The 20,790-nt window shown below is 43.9% G+C and overlaps 1 protein-coding gene across 6 annotated transcripts in view; it reads right to left on the bottom strand.

The window, feature by feature from the left end:
• Positions 1-6,851: 6,851 nt before the first annotated feature.
• Positions 6,852-20,790, bottom strand: part of LOC122561290 (Kv channel-interacting protein 2-like) — a 321,601-nt gene continuing 307,662 nt past the window's right edge. For all 6 annotated transcript variants that reach the window (XM_043712947.1, XM_043712949.1, XM_043712945.1 and 3 more), the window contains 5 exons: positions 19,428-19,498; positions 18,436-18,543; positions 15,793-15,897; positions 10,097-10,159; positions 6,852-9,428 (listed from right to left, as the gene is read on the bottom strand). In XM_043712947.1, the coding sequence (XP_043568882.1) occupies positions 9,381-9,428; positions 10,097-10,159; positions 15,793-15,897; positions 18,436-18,543; positions 19,428-19,498 (395 nt within the window). In that variant the 3' untranslated portion in view covers positions 6,852-9,380. The remainder of the gene's footprint in view (positions 9,429-10,096; positions 10,160-15,792; positions 15,898-18,435; positions 18,544-19,427; positions 19,499-20,790) is intronic.

Raw genomic sequence — 20,790 nt, 5'->3', positions numbered from 1 at the left:
TTGGGGTGGTCCATGTATAGAATAACAGAACCCCAGGAGTGAGCTACAGACTGGAATCTAACCGAGGAGTTTGGGGTGGTCCATGTATAGAATAACAGAACCCCAGGAGTGGGTTACAGACTGGAATCTAATCGAGGAGTTAGAATAAAAGATAGTCCTGAGTGATTTATAGACTGGAACCTAATCCAGCGTTTTGGGTGGTAGGTCCATGGTCTGAGTGTAATTATTTGATATGTTGTTTACTCCACTGTTTGACCGCGTTTACCTGCTGTCGCAAGGCCGCTGGGAATGATGTTGCAGTGGGTGTTTCATAATCAGGTGGGTCAATGGTCGGCTGATGCCACAAACTCATAATCATAACAGAGAAAGTAACCCTTTGAGGCCTACAGCCAATTACGCCAATTTCTAAAATTCAGTGCTCAACTTTGTACCAGGAAAGGACCCTGACAATGGGGCGAGTGACTGGACAGAATATTGCTGAAGGATCTCATAGGCCACTGTCTGCTGAGGGTACCTTTTACCCTCAGCATATTCACGGCTGAGCTGTGTCACTCTCCAATTGATTGAAGCATGTCTCAGTTTGAACTATGTGTCATTTTACCATTGCAGCTTACGGTGAGAGTCAGCTGTCTCTTATCTCTGAGGCAGAACATGTGTGTGAGCTCAACCCCCCCCCCCCCCCCCCCCATTCACTGACCTTCTGGTTTGCAGTTCTGAGGGAGTGATGCACAGTCACAGATCTCATCTTTTAGAAGAGATGCTGAACTCCTGCCCTCTCAGGTTGCTCTAAAACAATTCCATGCCTCTGTTTTCGAAAACAGTAGGAGAGTTATGCCAGTGACCACGCTGATATTTAGCCCTCTCACTAAGAACAGAGCTGCTAATGGGCTGCTATATTTCCTACATCACCTGTATCTACACTTAAAAACAAACCCTTTAATCAATGATATGGCGCTTTGAGATATTCAGAGGTTGAAAGATACTATTAAAATTCGTCACTTGCTGGGCAAATTGCCAACAGAATAGCAACGGTTCAAATGTGTCTAAATCTTGTGTATCCTTCAATTCTGCCCTACAGAGATTTTCCCAAGATGGGAAGATGGAGGTGTTCTCGCAGGGCTTTTGTTTATCTATCCATTGGCAGAGGCAAGTAGGTAGCTATTACCAGATTCTACTTCACCCTGAGAGAAGGTGAGCAGCGATTGTTAGTCCAGGTGATGTAAGCATCACTGAAATGGGTGCTAGTGAGTTTTTGATATCATGAAGCTGATCCCACATTGCCACTAGGGAGGGAGTTCCAGATTTTGACCCGGCCACACTGAGGGAACAGCAATATATTTCCAAGTCAAGATGATGCATGGCTCAAAGATGAACTTGTAGATGGCGGCGGTGTTCCCATGTATCTGCTGCCTTTGTCCTTCAGGATGTTAGAGGTTGCAGGTTTAGAAAGTGCTGTCCAAGGAACTAAGAAAGTGCATCTAAGAATGGAACACATCGCCACAACGGTGCATTAATTGTGAAGGGAGTGAATGTTAAAGATGGTGGATGTGGTTCCAATCAGGCAGGCTGCTTTATCCTGGGTGGTGTGGAACCTCTTGATTATTGTTGGAACTGCACTCATCCAGGCAAGCAGGGAGTATTCCAATACACTCCTTCCTGATTTGTGCCTCATAGATGGTGGACAGGAATTGGGAAGTTACTCATTGCAGAATTCCCAGCCTCAAGGAGTAACAAGTTTACATGGGCAGTTTCCAGTGTAAATATTTACATATTGTCATAATCCTGGATATAAGTTGACAGGAAAGGTCTGACAATTTCATAAACCATTGTGTAAAATATCAGAGGTGAGCAATGTTTGGAATGCAGACAAGTACCTTTCATTTTGCATAGCAATTATAATTTTTCTTTATTTTTCTTACAAAATATACATATTTGGATGACTAAGCAGTTAATCTAGCAGAGCGAAGGAGATCATTGCACATTGAAATTACAGAATGACCTCAGTATATGATTGGAACAGTACATGCCGTCACGAACCCTCATATACAGTCCGTTATCCGGATTGACCATGCAGGCTGGAGGTCACGCGGATTCGCTGAGACCCTTAACAGAGACAGGTGTTTGGCTCAAGTGTCTCGTGAAAGTGTCAGTGGATGGATGGTGTGGCGCCTGTTGGGGTAATGGGGAGCAGTCGCTGCTCGGTGGCCAGAGAATGGAGCATCACAACAGTAGGGACGTAGGCCTGGGTAAATATCCACACAGTCTTGTCCACCAGAGAGTGACGATTTAGGGTGGGAGTGACTCTCTCGTGACCTCTTGGCAAATCTGGGTGGACAGAATCTGAGAATTGTGCAGATTTCAAAAGTAGATGCTAGATATCTTGGAGGGGGCTGAAGGAAGAGAGAGTATTCCCAGGAACTGCCAAAGAGTTACCTGGCAGAACTTAGGCATTGGACTGTTATAGGGGCCAAGGGCACCAATTGGACCACACAGGCAATGAATGAATGAAATCATTGCTCACAGCTAAAGGACGCAGTATTCCATCATTACGTTTCATGTCATCTCCATTCCAGAATAAAGGGTTGTACATTTAAGGCAGGAATGAAGAGGAATGTCTTCTCTCAGAGGATAGTGAATCTGTGGAATTCTTTACCACTGTTGAGGCTTGGTCATTATTCAAGGATACGATAGACAGGTTTTTGACCAGTAAGGGAATCAAGGGTTCTGGGGAAAGGCAGGAAAGTGAAGTCAAGGATTATCAGATCAGCTATGATGTCAGTGATTGGTTGAATGACCTACGTTTGCTGCTGTGTGTTTTGTTCTTATGATCTCTGGTGAAGGGCAGATCTTGCTGATTTCCTTGGATCGCCCGGTGCCTGTGTTGGACCCAGTGACCACATTCAGAGCACCCAGGGTGGATTGTGAGGATGAATCAGGCAGTGCAGCTTGGAACAGGTGAGTACAGACAACTCCCTAAACCCCACAGAAACAACAAGCAGTCACCAACAGAGCCATACTTCCTTCATTAACCATTTGTGTTTTGCTCAGTGTAGCTTACATGGTATGAGGAAATGGAACACCACAGCATGGGGTTAGATACAGAGTAAAGCTCCCTCTACACTGTCCCCATCAAACATGCCGAGGACATGTACAGCATGGGGGCAGCTGCAGAGTAAAGCTTTCACTACACTGTAACCATCAAACCTTCCCAGGACAGGTACAAAATAGGCTAGGTGCAGAATAAAGCTTCCTCTGCATTGACGCCCTCAAATACTTCCCCAGGTCACATTCAGCACAGAGTAGATTCAGAATAAGATGCTTTTGACACTGTCCCCATCAAACACTCCCAGGACAGGTACAGCATGGAATCAGACACAGGGTTAAGCTTGTTCTAATAATTTAAACTGAAAGTAAAGATCCCTTTACATTTTTCCTATAAACACTCTCAGGGAAAGTTTCCGTTTTCACAGATGCTGTCAGATTTGCTGAATGTCTCCACCACTCTCCGTATTCTAACTGCTGAAAAAAGATTCCCTCATGTCACTTTTAGCAGTCCTTATACCAGTATCTTCTGGTTTTGAACCATCTACCTATCTGTCTCTGGCCTCCTCACAATTGTGAACGCCTCTAACTGGAAGGTAAGAATAGTTAAAACCTGGAAAAGAATGCACTGGTCATATTAAGCCTGAACTATACAAGACAAGTTTGAACAATATCCGTAGGCTTTGTGGTTTCTCCATGTAGGAAATTGCCTCTTGATATACTCTTCTCGGAGGAGAACAGCTGAGCTTCTCGCATCAAGTAAGGTCCTTCATTCTGGAGTGGCAGCTGCTTGTGCATATAGTTGGTGACACTTTTGCTCTCCTCACCCTGCGCCTATCTTGCCTCAACTCACTCAAACACAGCTCAAAATCACTGCAGTGCTGTTCAAACTGGAAAGGCCACTTCTATATTCATGAAAGCATCAGCCAGATCTGAAACCCCAGTCTAAATTCTGCCTCTGTTTAGTTTTCTGTGTTGATTAATGGCAAGACCCAACAAGAGCTTTCTTCATATGTAGAGCAGGAAATTCGAATGAAGTCTTTGTTTATCATGCAGAACAGTTTTGTGAGATGTTTAATTGTGTAATGCAAAGGTCTGTATGCCTGGAAAGCAATCAAATGGTTAAAATTTGTAAACAGACCTGATCAATAACTCGGAAGGCCTCGCTCGCCCCAAGTATTGATCCATCTGTCGCAATTCAGGTTCACATTCTGGGGTCCCAGAAATAAGACATGATCCTGCGTTCGACCTTCAAAACCAACAGGAATAGTGGAAAACAGTTTTTAAACGAGTGTGGAAATGTGGTTTCTGAAGTCCCTTTGTTCCAAAATGTTATACCCCTCCCCACCTACTCCTTTCGTTTATAAAATGTTTTGCACCACCCTACTTCTGGTATCTTCACTTTCTTAGCGATCACTTGGTCATTTGGAACTCTAATACCACTGCAAGTAAGGACATGTTTCTGAACATAGAACATGGAAAAGTACAGCACAGAACAGGCCCTTTGGCCCACGATGTTGTGCTGAGATTTAATCCTAATGTAAAATATAGTAACTTAACCTACGCACCCCTCAACTCACCAATATGCATGTCCAGCAGTTGCTTAAATGTCCCTAATGACTCTGCTTTCATCACCACAGCTGACAATGCATTCCATGCATTCACAACTCGCTGCGTAAAGAACCTACCTTTGACGTCTCCTCTATACCTTCCTCCTAATATCTTCAAACTATGACTTCTCGTACCAGTCAATCCTGCCCTTGGGAAAAGTCTCTGGCTATTGATTCTATCCTCTCATTATTTTGTACACCTCAATCAGGTCTCCTCTCTTCCTCCTTCTCTCCAGAGAGAAAAGTCCAAGCTTATTCAACCTTTCTTCATAAGTCAAGCCCTCCAGTCCAGGCAGCATCCTGGTAAACCTTCTTTGCACCTTCTCCAAAGCCTCTGTATCTTTCCTACAGTAGGGCGACCAGAACTGGACACAATATTCCAAGTGTGGTCTCACCACGGATTTGTAGAGCTGCAGCAAAACCTTGTGGCTCTTAAACTCAATCCCCCTGTTAATGAAAGCCAAAACACCATATGCTTCCGTAACAACCCTATCCACTTGGGTGAGAACTTTGAGGGATCTATGTACTTGCACACCCAGATCCCTCTGCTCCTCCACACTGCCAAGAATCCTTAATCTTTAATCCTATATTCAGCATTCGAGTTCGACCTTCCAAAATGCATCACTTCGCATTTATCCAGGTTGAATTCCATCTGCTATTTCTCAGCCCAGCTCTGTATCCTGTCTATGTCGTGCTGCAGCCTGCAGTAGCCCTCTATATTATTGACGATACCTCCTACCTTAGTGCCATCTGCAAATTTACTAACGCACCCTCAACCTCCTCATCCAAGTCATTTATAAAAACTACAAAGAGCAGACGCCCAAGAACAGAGACCTGCGGGACCCACTCAACACTGACCTCCAGGCAGAATACTTTCTATCTACAACCACTCTCTGCCTTCTGTCAGCCAGCCAATTCTGAATCCAGATAGCCAAATCTCCCTGTATCCCATACTTCCTGACTTTATGAATGAGCCTACCATGGGGAACCTTATCAAATGCCTTGCTAAAGTCCATATACACCACACCCACTGCTCGACCGTTGTTAACCTGTCTTGACACCTCCTCAAAGAACTCAATAAGATTTGTGAGGCATGACCTGCCCCTCACAAAGCCATGCTGACTGCCTTTAATCACACTGTGCTTTGCCAAATGGTCATAAATCCTATCCCTCAGAATTCTTTCCAAAACTTTGCTGACCACAGACGTAAGACTATCTGGTCTGTAATTGCCAGGGATTTCCCTTTTACCTTTCTTGAAAAGAGGAACAACATTCGCCTCCTTCCAATCCTCCAGTATGACTCCCGTGGAGAGTGAGGAGGCAAATATTCTCGCGAGTAGCTTAGCAACCTCCTTTCTCGCTTCCCGGAGCAGCCTAGGATAAATCTGGTCTGGCCTTGGGGACTTATCAATCTTAATGTTTTCCAAAGTTTCTAGCACATCAACTTCATCGTTCTTGATCTGGTCAAGACTGTATCCCAGCTCCTCTAAGTTTTCATTTACAACAAGTTCCCTTTCCTTGGTGAAAACCAAAGCAAAAAACTCATTTAGGGATTCCTCTATCTTTTCAGATTCCACGCACAAGTTCCCTATGCTATCCCTGATCGGCCCTACCTTCTCCCTGATCGTTCTCTTATTCTTCACGTATGAGTATAATGCCTTTGAGTTCTCCCTAATCCTGATTGCCAAGCCTTTTTCGTGCCTCTTCCTGGCTCTCCTCAGTCCAATTCTGAGCTCCTTTCTAGCAAGCCTGTAATCCTCTAAAGCTGTGCTAGATCCTTGCTTCCTCCACCTTACGTAAGCTGCCTTCTTCCTTTTGACGAGAAGTTCCTCTGTTCTCATCATCCAAGGTTCCTTAATCTTACCCCTTCTTACCTGTCTCAGAGGAACAAATTTGTGCATCACTTGCAACAACTGCTCCTTAAATAGTTTCCACATGTCTGCTGTGCCCTTTCTGTGGAACAATTGCTCCCAGTCTGTACTTCCCAACTCCTGTCTAATAGCATCATAATTTCCTATTCCCCAATTAAATATCTTCCCTTGGTAACTGCTCCTTTCACTCTCCAAGGCAATGCTAAATGTGAGGCAGTTGTGATCACTTTCACCAAAGTGCTCTCCCACTGTGAGATCTGACACCTGTCCTGGCTCGTTGCAGAGCACCAAATCCAAAATGGCCTTTCCCCTTGTCGGTCTGTCTACATAAGCACCAAATCCAAAATGGCCTCTCCCCTTGTCGGTCTGTCTACATACGAAGTTGTCTCTTTTTTTATTCATTGGGACAGTTGGAAGAATGCCAGTTTTCAAACTATCACAACAATTTACACTGCAAGAGAAAAAAAAGTATTGATTGATTGGCTAGTCATCTTTTATTAGCTGAGGTGTTGCCATGGAGGGGGAGAATTTGGCATTCTTGCATTTGTCCTAATGAATATAAGACAAAACAAAACTTTTGGCAACATATTTTTCTTTTATGTGACATCTCCTTCTAACGGTGCCATTGTTAAATTGTATCCATTGAGATTCATATTCACTCACAACAGGCAATGACTTACCCCATTCAGCCATTATCACTTCTGTCATTTGGAAAGTCAGTGGTAAGGGTAAACGCTATGAGTCTCTGCCATTAATCTCTGCCTGACATTTGAGAAGTAGAGTTTGCCTGTTGCTTACTGGTAGGTGCAGGATTGGGCCAATGACAGTCTACGTCAGGCCACATGCCTGTGATGATTTGATTTTTCTCCTTTCTTTCATCTCCCCTGGAAAAACTAAGTAAGTACTGGCAGGAGCATTGATAGAGCTTAATAGTGCCTTTGGTACACTCTGAGACTAGGCCCGCTTAATATCCATTCTATCCAACCTTTTCTTGGATTGGTGGACTAAGGCTTCTGTCTCTTAAAGGTATCTCTTTCATTTTTCATGCCAAGTGAGAAATTCTTAACCTTGTGTTCAAATCCTTTTATGGTTTTGACCCATCCTATCTGTGTAATCCCTTCCCACCCTCTACTATACCAACATTCCTCCAGTTTTACACTCTTTGGATATCCCTCGTTTTCTAACTCTCCCATCATTTGAATAGCTGTGAATTCAGCCACCTTGGCCCTAAGCCTTGGATGACCCTCATCAAAACTCACCCTCACTCCCTTTAATCTTTTAAAATTGTCCTCGAAAACTCCTCATGACCTTATCCTATAGTCTCTTATTGTGGCTCCAGGTCAATTTGTTTGAGATTTTCACTTTGTCAAATGCGCTATATGCGTAAGCTGTTGTTGTAGTAACATTAACTTATACATTCCACAAGTAATGATCATCCAATGTTGAACCAATTTCCTTTCTATATTGATGTAAATATTGAACAATATTGCTCTATTTTTCAACCGGCCTTCATGCAGTCAGTGTTCTCATTGGCAGTTATTGTGAATCAGCAGACCACTGATTCCAACCCTGCTAGACACCACCGGTGATATGGTGAAGCCTCGCTGCAAATAATCATTGAGAGATCTTGAAATCATATGTAAATTTGAGACAAATCTGAAATTGTCAGAATGTACAGAAATGTCCGATTAAACATTTTTTAAAATGGCAGGGTTGTTCTTGTAGGAGATGGAAGCACTTACTTATTTAAGCACCAAATACCAAATGTCAGCAGTAACATTCTCCCCAACCAACTCACTAGAAAGGTTAGATATAGAGTAAAACTCCCTATACGCTGACCCATTAAACACTCCCAGGGCAGTTACTGCACAGGGTTAGGTCCAGAATAAAGCTCCCTCTACAGTCACCCATCAAACACTTCCAGAGCACTTACTGCATGGATTTAGATACAGGGTAAAGTTCCCTTACATCATCCCCATCAAATACACCCAGAGCAGTTACAGCACAGGGTTAGATACAGAGTAAAGCTGTCTCTGCAATGTACTCATCAAATACTCTCAGGACAGGGACAGCATGGTGTTAGATACAGAGTAAATCTCTCTCAATACTGTCCCCGTACCCCCAGAGCAGCATAAGATGGGGCCAGATTAAGTGTAAAGCTCCCTACACACTGACCCAACCAAAGGCTCTCAGAACAGATACAGCACAGGGTGAGGTATAGAGTAAAGTTCCCTCTACACTGTCCTCATCAAACACTCCCAGGGCAGTTACAGTGCACGGATAGATACAGAGTAAAGCTCTGTCTATACTTCTGCATGCCATTTTGATTCGACCAGTTGGGATGTTATTGGAGAGCTGAAAGGGTAGTAAAGCCTTTTGGCAAAGAGAAGATTTTGGTCAGTGGGCCCAGCGTTTTCTAGCAGATGACGGATGGAACACAGATAGCACTTTTACTATTTTTGGTACCATATATCCGGTATTATTGTATACAGATGCTAATAGTTTGTTATAGTAACATGCTGTGAAGAGCAGCCTGTGTTCGGTGTGTGTATCTTGGCATGTGAATCTCACTGCCACGTTTCCAGGAAGATTGTTGATGCCACACCCTTCACATTCTCAAGCAGTTCTTGGGTTCTGAGAAAAGTACAAAGTGTGTGTTGCATGGGTCCTTTTCTCCTCCCCTCTCTAGGTGCATTTCAGAAAGACCTACAATCCAGCTCCTCCCACCACAACCACATGAGTTATGATAGGAGAAGGTGTAGGCGCCCAGTGGACAAATCCAGGATCTGAGTAAAAGTTTTTCAATCAAGGCGACTGCCAAAGAAGGAGGGCAAGGAGTTAGGTCAACCTCTGACCTCTAGATAACATTCTCGAAAAGTTGCATTGACTTCATGATATTTTCATCCTAGAGAAAGAAACAGAAGAAGAAAACATTAGCGGGAATTCACATAGACACACAAAGACACACAGGACAGACTCACAAATCCCAGGCTCTCTCACATACATACACTCAGCTCATAGACACGCACCCAGCTCTCTCTCTCACACACACACACACTTCACACACACACACACACCCAGCTCTCTCTCACACACATAAACACACACCCAGTTCTCTCTCACACACACAAACCCAGCTCTCTCTATCATACACACACACCCAGCTCTCTCTCTCTCACACACACAAATACACACAATTCTGTCTCTCACACATACACACACACACACACACACAGAGCTCTCTCTCTCACACACACACACCCAGCTCACACACACACACACACCCAATTCACACTTGTACAGATCAAAATGGAATGAGCAAAATCATTTGACTGGGATAGAAAGTGGTGAGTGAGGATTGGGGAGTGAAGTTGGATATTGGAGCAGAATCACTGTTCAGAATTCAAAGTTATTCATGTATCACAAGATAGTACAAATAAAATGTACAGGATCCAAGTGAAGGTCATATTCTCCTCTGTATTACATGTTTTTCATTGTTCACTCTGGTGTCTCACCTGGGAATGCATGTCTCACCAGGATATAGACATTACATCCGGGGATTTAGTGTCTCACCTTCTGACAGGTTTCAATAAACTCCTCAATGGTGACAACTCCGTCTCGATTCTTGTCCATTTTCTGTGGAAGAGATATCCAGAACAAAGTGAAAATCAGTCATGAGCTGGTCACGGGGTGCAAACCCATAAAGGAATTCAGATACAAGAAAAACAAAACTCAGAATGGGAAACATGAATGTCGTAACAAAGTGCAAGGCAGCAGATATAAATGCTGGGATTGAGAATCATTAACTCCCTTCGGTGTGGAAACAAGTCCACACCGACCCTCCAAAGAGTAGCCCACTCAAACCCATTCACCTACCCTATTACTCTACATTTACTGCTGACTAATGCACATAACTTACACACCCCTGAACGCTGTGGGCAATTTATCCCAGCCAATTCACCTAACCTGCACATCTTTGGATTTTGGGAGGAAACTACAGCATTCAGAGGAAACCCATGCAGACTCAGGGAGAATGTGCAAACTCCACACAAACATTGCCCGAGGCTGGAATTGAACCCGGGTCCCTGGTGCTGTGAGGCAGCTGTGCTAATCACTGAACCACCACATGCTGTCCATAATTTAATGGGATCAAAATATGGAAAAATGTGGAAAAAGTATAATTAAAGGCATTCTATCTGACTACATACAGCACTCACAACAGCACAGGAAAATGAACAGCACAAAAAAGTACATGGACGAAATTGTGACACAGTGGTAACATCGCTGGGCTAATAATCCTGAGGCCTAAGCTAATGCCCAGGAGAATTGGTTCAAATGTCACTTGTGGGAATTTAAGCTGTTTTAGTAAAGATCTGAAATTGAAAGCTCGTCTTTGTTATTGTAACCACAAAACTATTATTGATTGTTGTAAAAACCCATCTGGTTCACACATGTCCTTTAGGGAAGAACATTAATGAACCATCCCTAGCTGGTCTGGCCGACATGTAATTCCAGACTCATAGCAATGTGTTCACTCTTCCCTGCCCTATTCAGGGTAGTTAGAGATGGGTAACAAATGCTGGACTTGCCAGCAACACCGACATCACAGAAAAATTGCTATTGCAGAGATGTAGCTCCAAGGTGACCAGGGCTAGAAACTGAATATTATTGAAGGGTATAATAAAGACTGTGATCAGTACGAGAGAATCTTCGATCAGAAGAACAGGAATTAAGAGCTCAGGGGCAGCAAACTTTGGAAGGAGTGGTTTATAGGTCACCAAACAATGGCACTAGCACGGCGTGCAGTGTAAATCATCTTGGTGAGCTGGCAACTGGTGCGTTGAGCATAGATCTGGTCTCTATAACCACGGAAGGATATACTGTCTAGAGAGCAGAGGTTCACCAGACTGCTTCCTGGGAGGGTGGGATTGTCCCATTGAGGAGAGATTGAAGTGACTGGGCCTGTGTTTTCTGGAGTTTAGAAGAATGAGAGGTGATCTCACAGAAGTGCACAAAATCCTTACAGGAAAGGACAGGATGGATGCAGGAAGGCGGTTTCCCCTGTCTGAGGGCTGTCAAGAACCAGGGAACAGTCTCAGAATAAATTTAGGACTGAGGTGAGGAAGAATTTCAGAGGTGGGTGATTCTTTAGAATTGTCTACCTCAGAGAGCAGTGAAAGCTTAGTCATTGAGTTACATTCTACTTAGTCATTGAGTTACATTCTAGTCGGAGACCGATAGATATCTAGATGCTGATGACATCACGGAATATGGTGATACTGCAGGAAAATAACAACTGGAATCTTGGAGCAAGCTTGAAAGCCAAAGGATCTATTTTTGTTCCTATTTCATATGTTCTTAATATGTTATCATTGTAGATTTTTTTTAAACAGATGCGGTTTGTGTCAAAATTGTCAAGTAAATATTTCCTGTTGCTGTGCTTGTGCTAATGAGCTCATCAAACATTTCAAGGACAGATATAACATGGGGTTAGTTACAGAGTAAAGCTCCCTCTAACTGTCCCTATCAAACACTCCTGGGACAGATATAGCCCGGGGTTAGATACAGAGTAAAGCTCCCTCTAACTGTCCCTATCAAACACTCCTGGGACAGATACAGCCCGGGGTTAGATACAGAGTAAAGCTCTCTCTAGCTGTCCCTATAGAACACTCCCAGGACAGGTACAGCAGTGTGAGGTTATTTACAGAGTAAAGCCCCCTTCATGCTGTCTCCTTCAAATACCCCCAGGACAGTTACAGCTGGGTTGGGAGTGTGTGTTAGGCGTTATTCAATACAGAGTAAAGCTCCTTCTACTGCTCTAAAGTAAGGTACGGCTCTCTCTCGACAGTGTCCCCAGCAGTAGGTGATGGTCAAGTGGTATTGTCACTAAACAATTAATCCAGAGCCCAAGTGATGTCCTGGGGATCTGGAATTGAATTGTTGTGCAGCAGATGTCGGAATTTGAATTATATGAAAAATATCTGGAATTAAGAATCGACTGATAACCATGAAACCATTGTCGACTATTGGAAAAATCCATCTAGTCCATCTGGTGTACAGGTGATTCCAGACTCTCAGCAATTTAGTCACTCTCAACTGCCCTCTGAAATGGCCAAGCAAGCCAAGTTGTCTCAAGGTCTCAACAAAGAAATGAAACCAGGTGGACCACCAGCATTGTCCTAGGCACTGGGAAGGACAATACCAGAAACAGCTCTGTCGACCCTGCAAGGGCTCCTCACTAACATCTGGGGGCTAGTGCCAATATTGGGAGAGCTGTCTCATATATTAATCAAGTAACAGCCTAACACGGTCATATTTACAGACAGTGTCCCAGACATCACCATCACCATCCCTGGATATGTCCTGTCTCACTGGGAGGACAGACCCGGTAAAGGTGGCAGCACAGTGGTATATGGTCAGGACAGGGTTGCTCTGAGAATCTTCAATATTGGCTCTGAACCCTATGAAGTCTCACAGTTTCAGGTTAAACAGGGGTAAGGAAACCTCCTGCTAATTACCATGTACTGTCCTCCCTCGGTTGATTAATCAGTATTTCTCCATGTTGAGCAACATTTGGAGGAAGCACTGAGGGTGACATGGGTGCAAAATGTACTCTGGGTGGGGGATTTCAACTTCCACCACCAAGAGTGACTTGACAGCAGTACTTTAGTCAGGTCCTAAAGGACATAGCTGCTAGAATGGGTCTGTGGCAAGTGGTGAGGGAACTAACAAGAGGGAAAAACATACTTGCAGATGCATCTGTCAATGATAGTATTGGTAAGAGTGACTAAAGCACAGTGCTTATGGAGATGAAGTCCCAATTTCACATTGAGAATATCCTCCATTGTGTCATGTGGCACTATCACTGTGCTAAATGAGGCAGATTTCGAACAGATTTAGCAACTCAAGACTGGCCATCTATGAGGCACTGTGGGCCATCAACAGCAGTAGAACTGTACTCCAGCACAATCTGCAACCTCATGTCCTGGCATGTCTCCTATTCAACCATTACCATCAAGCCAAGGAATCAACCCTGGTTCAAAGGAGAGTGCAGGTGGGCATGCTAGGAGCTGTACCAGGCATACCTGCAGATGAGGTGTCGACCTGGTGAAGCTACCAAACAGGACAGCTTGTATGTCAAACAACATAAGCAGCAAATGATAGACAGAATGATCCCACAACCAACTCATTAGATCTAAACTCTGCAGTTCTGTCACATCCAGCATGGTGGACAGTTAAACAACTCACAGGAAGAGGAGGCCCCATAAATATCCCCTTCGTCAATGATGAAAGAAACCAACATATCAGTGCAAAATAGAAGGCTAAAGCATTTGCAGCAATCTTTAACCAGAAGAGCAGAGTGGATGATCCATCGTTGCCTCCTCTCTGGTACAGTCTACAGTTTTCAGCCAAGTTGATTCACTCCACGTGATATCAAGAAATATTTGGAGACACTGGATAATGAAAAGGCTATGGGCCCTGACACATTTGGGCAATAGTACTGAAGGCTTGTGCTCCTCTCACCAAGCCATTCCTGTACAACACTGGCATCTACCCAACAATGTGGAAAATTGCTCAGGTATGTCTGTACATAAAAAGCAGGACAAATCCAACCCAGCCAATTACTGCCCCATCAGTCTCCTCTCCATCATTAGTAAAGTGATGGAAGGCATCATTAACAGTGCTATCAAGCAGCTTCTGCTCAGCAATACCCAGTTTTGGGTTCTGTTAGAGCCACCCAACTCTTCATGTCAGTACTTCCTCTGTTGCAAACACAGACAAAAGAGCTGAATTCCAGAGGTGTGGTGAGAATGACAGCCTTTGACATCAAGGCTGCATTTGACTGAGTGTGGCATCAAGGAGTCCTAGTAAAACTGGAATCAGGGAGCAAAACTCTCTACTGGTTGGAATCACACCTGCCACTTAGGAAGGTGGTTGTGGTTGTTGGAGGTCAGTCATCTCAGATTCAGGACATCTCTGCAGGAGTTCCTTAGGATAGTGTCCTAGGCCCAACCATCTTCAGTTGCTTCATCAATAACCTTCCCTCCATAATAAAGTCAGAAGTGGGGATGTTCAGTAATAATTGCACAATGTTTCGCACCATTCACGTCCCCTCAAATACTGAAGCAGTCCATTGCCAAATGCAACAAATTCTGGACAATATCCAGGCTTGGACTGACATGCAGCATGTAATATTCACACTACACAAATGGCAGGCTATGACCATCTCCAATGAGAGACAATCTAACCAACCCCCTTCATATTCAATGGCATCACCATCACTGAATCCCCCAGTATCATCCTTGACCAAAAATTCAACTGGACTCACCATATAAATAGTGTCTACAAGAGCAGGTCAGAGGCTAGGAATACTGTGGCAAGTAACTCACCTCCTGACTCCCCAAAGCCTGTACATCATCGACAAGGCACAAGTCAGGAGTGTGATGGAATACTCCCCACATGTCTGGATGGGTGTAACCCCAATAACACTGAAGAAGCTCAACATCATCCAGGACAAAGCTGCCTGCTTGATTGGCACCATGTCGACTTCCTGCACCGCTGATGCTCAGTAACAGTGTATACTATCTCCTGAAAAACTGACCAAAGATCATTAGCCAGTACCTTCCAAACCCACAATCACTTCCATCTAGAAGGACAAGGGCAGAAAATACACGGGAACAGCAGCATCTTAAAGTCCCCTCTAAACACCTCACCATCCTGACTTGGAAATATACCACCTTTTCTTCACTATCAAATCCTGAAACTCTCTCCCTAAAGATATTGTGGGTCAACCTACAGCATGTGGACTGCAGCAGTTCAAGAAGGCAGCTCAGTAGCTTCTCAAGTGCAACCAGGGACAGACAATAAATGCTAGCTAGCGAGTGACACCCACATCCCACAAGTGAATATTTAAAAAAACACACCCAGGGCAGGTAAAACATAGGAGTAAAGTCCTTTCTACTTTTTAAACTGAAAGTAAAGCCATCTCTATCCCTTTAAACTGAAAGTAAAGCCCTTTTCTGCACCATTCCCATCAAACACTCCCAGGACAGTACAGCACAAGGTTAGATACAGACTAAAGCTTCCTCTACTCTTGTATAAAACAGATGCAGATGCTGGAGAAACAAAAACAGATATTTCTGGAGACACTCAGCAGGTCTGGCAGCCTATGGGAAGAAAGCAGATTTAACATTTCGAGTCCAGTGACTCTTCATCAGAAGTCATATGTTACATCAGATAGTCAGAATTTTGAACCCATGACCTCTTACCTGGAAGAAGGTTTCCACGTGTTCCTGTGGTGATTCCTCCCTCACTGTCGGGTAGGTGTACTTTCCCATCATGTCGTAAATGGATTTCATAATATCCAGCATTTCCTGCAAATAGGTCAAAGGAAAAGAATTAATCAGACGCCACTTGCCATCTCCCTTCGGATCAGTTCAACTAGCGGTCAAACTCAAACTCATTTTAGAACACACAACCACCAACACAGGGGGCATTGTTGGCTGGGCCAGCATTTATTGCTGTCCCGAGTTGTCCTTGAGAAAATGGTGGTGAGCTGCCTTCTTGAACCACTGCATTCCATTTGTTCTTGTATTCTTAGCTTCTAACACCGATGTCTAATCCTCAACTGAGTACACACATTCACACTCATAAGCACACATTTATGCACATTCTTATACACTATCCCACACTGACACACACAGTCTCGCACTCATATACACATATACTCACAGTCATACACGGCGTTACACTCATACTCACACACACACAGACAAACACATTCATACTCCCACTAATACAGATTAAGCCACACTCCCAGTCTAACAAACACACCCACATGCAGTCAGACAGGTGCTCACTGTCACACACAGACACATTCATTCTCTCACACACAGACACAAACTTGCTTTTACACACAGACTTGCTCAGTTTCACACACAGACACAAGCTCGCTCTCACACACAGACATGCTCAGTCTCTCACACACAGACGTGCTCAGTCTCACACACAGAGACATACTCTGTCACACAGACACATGATGAAGGGCTTTTGCCTGAAACATCGACTCTCCTGCTCCTCAGATGCTGCCTGACTTGCTGTGCTTTTCCAGCAGCACACTCTCCACTCGATTCGCCAGCATCTGCAGTCCTCAATCTCACCACACAGACACATGCTCAGTCTCTCACATATAGACATGCTCAGTCTCTCACACACAGACACACACTCTGTCACACAGACACATGCCTTGCTCTCACACACAGACAAACGTTCACTCTCACACACAAACACACACACTCACACAGACACGCTCACACACAGACACATGCTCACTCAAGGCACACGTTCACTCTCAACAAAGACACATTTTCACTCACCCACAGACACAAGCTTGCTCTCACACAAACACACGCTCGCTGTTACACACATGCTCGCGCTCACACTCAGACACACACTCGGTCTCACACACAGACAAATGCTCGCTCTCAAGCACAGACACACACTCACTCACAAGTCATATACTCACACACAGACAGGCACATATTTGCTCTCACATTTGCTCTCACACAAACACAAGCTCGGTCTCTCATTCACACAGACACAAACTCACACTCACGCACACACATACAGACACATGCTCACACATGCTACATCTCAATGGCTTTCATGCACATTGACTGTAGTGACACAAGGCCCTTTTACAGTCTCCAGAGCCAGTGCAGACATCTGCGTCTGTTCAAGCTCTGGATTATTCAGTGATGTTGAGACCTGTTTTCTTCTGGCTAAGAATCTTAGTCTCAGACCCACTGACTGCAGGGACCAGGAAAACCCTGGTTCCCAAGACAAATGAAAATGGCAATTCATCACCCACTTCCACTGTCAGCTGCACCTTCAGGGAAAGAAGTGGCAACTCCCATTGGAATAACAGTGTTCACAACTTCAGAACATCTGAAAACATTGCACAGCCAATTTTGTAGTATTGTTATAATGTTGTAATGCTGGAAACATATTCAATTCATGCAGAGCAAGCCTCCACAGAAAGCAATATGATCACAATCAGATAGTCGTTCACTGAAGAATCAATATTGAGCTGGACTTGGGGAAGACGAAATAGTGGTTCTGGGCTATTTCACATCCTTATGAGAAGCCAGATGGTACCTGGGTTTCAAACCTCACTGTGACAGGGCAACTCTCCCGGAGCACTGCACTGGGAATGTTGATCTGAATGAAGTGCTTGACTTTCTAGAGTGGAACTTGAACCCTGGAACCTCCAAATCAGGTATGAGTGAAGCTCACTGAGTCACAGCTCACACCACAGCAGAGCAAAGAGACCAGAGATTCTGTCTTGTTAGATGGAGCATCACTGAAATGAGTGACAATATTACGATCGATACAGGGCAGAATCTTGTGGAGGCAATGTCAGTCTCAATCACAGGTGAGAGAGCCCCACATTGTGTCTTTCTGTGAAGGCTCATACCATCAATTGACAGGAGAATGGGATAACCTTTCCACCCACATGTTAGTCACAGTGGAATCTGGAATATGGTGGAGTCCCTACTTGCCAGCTTCCCACCTGAATAAATGACACTCTCTGTGGGTTAGATCACCCAAAGGACTCATGGGAGCTGTGCCTGTTATCAAGGTCAGCTGCTGATTGGAGCGTTCGGAGGATATTCCCACATGATGTCAAATGACCGCATTTCCAAAGTACTTCACCGGCTGCAGAGCACTTTGGAATGTAATGAGAAAAGTGCAAGCGAAGTACGAAACAATTTCCATTCCTTTGTTCTCTGTCTTTCTCTCTCACACTCTATTTCTCTCTTGTCCTCTTTCTCTCACTTTCCTTTCTCCCCCTTGCATTTAAGAGAAATTATTAATCATTCATTTCACACCTTCCCTCATCTCCAGTTTACCTCTCTGGTTATGCAGCCGTCTTTATTTAAATCATACAGGTTGAATGCCCAGCTAAGTTTGTCATCAATAGTCCCACGGAGAATGACAGATAAACCAGTCACAAAGTTCTGTGAGAAGACAAAATGAGAAACAATAAGATCTGCTCCAACAACAGTGAAGTGAGCATAATCTGTCTTCTGGTATCCTCTGGTTCTCAAACATGGTAAATAATCATACTTTAGACTTGCAAAGCTTAGAGCCTGTTCCCTTTAATCCATGCTGCCTGGTTAAGAGAGTTCCTTAGGCTGAAATTGTGTTACCCAACACCTGACTCTTAAAGGCAGCTATGAATGCAGCCCATTGCAACACTTACACACGTAACTCATGTCTGGCTAACTAGTTTCTTGCTCTTTACTGACAATACAATAACATAGAACAGATACTTATCACATTAACAGTTCTAGTCAGGAGCTGTGCTGCACCTCTTGAGACTGTTAGATTATACTGTGACCAATATGTAGAACATCTACGGCATGATGGCTCAGTAATTAGCACTGCTGCCTCACAGTGCCATGGACTTGGGTTTGATTCTAGCCTCGGGTGACTGTCTATGTGGAGTTTGCACATTCTCTCTATGTCTGCATGGGTTTACTCTAGGTGCTGCGGTTTCCTCCCACAGTCTAAAATGGTGGATTGGTCATGGGAAATGCTGGTTTCTGATGATAGGGTTGGGGGGCGGAGGGGGGTGGGGTCTGGGTGGGATGCTCTTCAGAGAGTTGGAGTGAACTTGATGGGCCAAATGGTTTGTTTCGACACTGTTGGTTCTATGATTTCACTCCTCTCACCCTTCTTTTATCAATTGACCATATCACCTTTGTCTTGAAATGTTTTTAAAAAGCATAACATCCACAATCTGTCTTTCATATCTACTTTGGTGCTTCAAAATCTAACAGGAAGGTACTCCCTGCCCCAGCTCCCCATTCTTAGCCAGAGTTGCAGGAGATTCACTAACCTCGAAACTGACAGAGCCATTGTGGTCTGTGTCAAAGGCATTGAACAGGAAGTGTGCATACATGCTGGAGTCTGCAATGGAAAGCATATCATCTTCAGTATTGAAACAATAATGTTCAGCTCATTCATTCACTTACTTTCAGTGCACAAGACTTTCCAGCAGATGGATGCAGATTAAAGCTCGCTCTATATTGTGCCCATCAAACATTTTCACAACAGGTTGGGTTAGAGACAGAGTAAAGCACCCTCTACTCTTTTAAATTGAAAGTAAAGCTTTGTCAACTCTTCTGGACTGAAAATAAAACTCCCTCTACTCTTTTAAACTGAAAATAAAACATTGTCTATACTGTCCCCATCAAACACTCCCAAGACAGATGTAGCACGGGATTAGATACCAGAACAACAAGGACAGCAGATATAAGGGATCACCACTGTCTGCAAGTTCACCTCCAGGCCATTCACCACCCTGACTTGGAAATATTCCTTCATAGTTGCTTAGTCAAGATCCTGGAACTCCTTCCTCAACAGCACAGTGGGTGTCCCTACAATCAAATGGACTGAAGGAAGCTCACCACCACCTTCTCATGGTGATTAGGGATGGACAATAAATGCTGGCTCAACCAATGACCCTATGTCTCAAGAATGCATGAAGAATGATTGTCATTCATTTGCTGATAATTCCCCAGTCAGTTAGGCCTAGCCTCTAAGCCACATCCCTGAGAGTCTTTTAACTTTTAACCTATTCCTTCATTTTCCTAGTTTAGACTACAAAAGACTTGAATGTTAACTATTACCTTATTTCTTTATTTTTCTATGTTTCAATGAAGTAATGCTTAAATACTTTGTACCTAATTTTTTTTGTACTTTGGTACCTAAGATGGTGCCATGTGTGGTGACATTATATACTTTTCACTGTACTTGAGTACACGTGGTAATAAATTCTAAATCTATCTATAAAATCTATCAGTCTTATAGTATCTGTCTGATGGCTAAATCACTGAAACTCTGATCCTTCATTATCTTTCAATGAGACAAAATAAACACTAGCCTAGAGGTGTGTTTCTGAATGTTGGCTGATCTATGCTGATCCCATGCTACCTGTATGGCTGAGTTCAGGCATTGCTTTGCCTGTCATGAAAGGGTCAATTGTTTTATAATTCTGAGAATGTTAGAATCACTGGCTGCATGCATAATTGTTACCCATTCAAAGGTGCCTTGGCATTTGACCCAGTGAGGCAGAAGTGGGTACTGCAGATAGAGTCATAGAGTCATAGAGATGTACAGCATGGAAACAGACCCTTCGGTCCAACCCGTCCATGCCGACCAGATATCCCAACCCAATCTAGTCCCACCTGCCAGCACCC

Source organism: Chiloscyllium plagiosum, chromosome 22, assembly GCF_004010195.1.
Source record: "Chiloscyllium plagiosum isolate BGI_BamShark_2017 chromosome 22, ASM401019v2, whole genome shotgun sequence".
NCBI classification, from domain to species: domain Eukaryota; kingdom Metazoa; phylum Chordata; class Chondrichthyes; order Orectolobiformes; family Hemiscylliidae; genus Chiloscyllium; species Chiloscyllium plagiosum.
The sequence above is the reverse complement of the archived record's forward strand: the minus strand, read 5'-3'. Positions and strand labels throughout refer to the sequence as shown.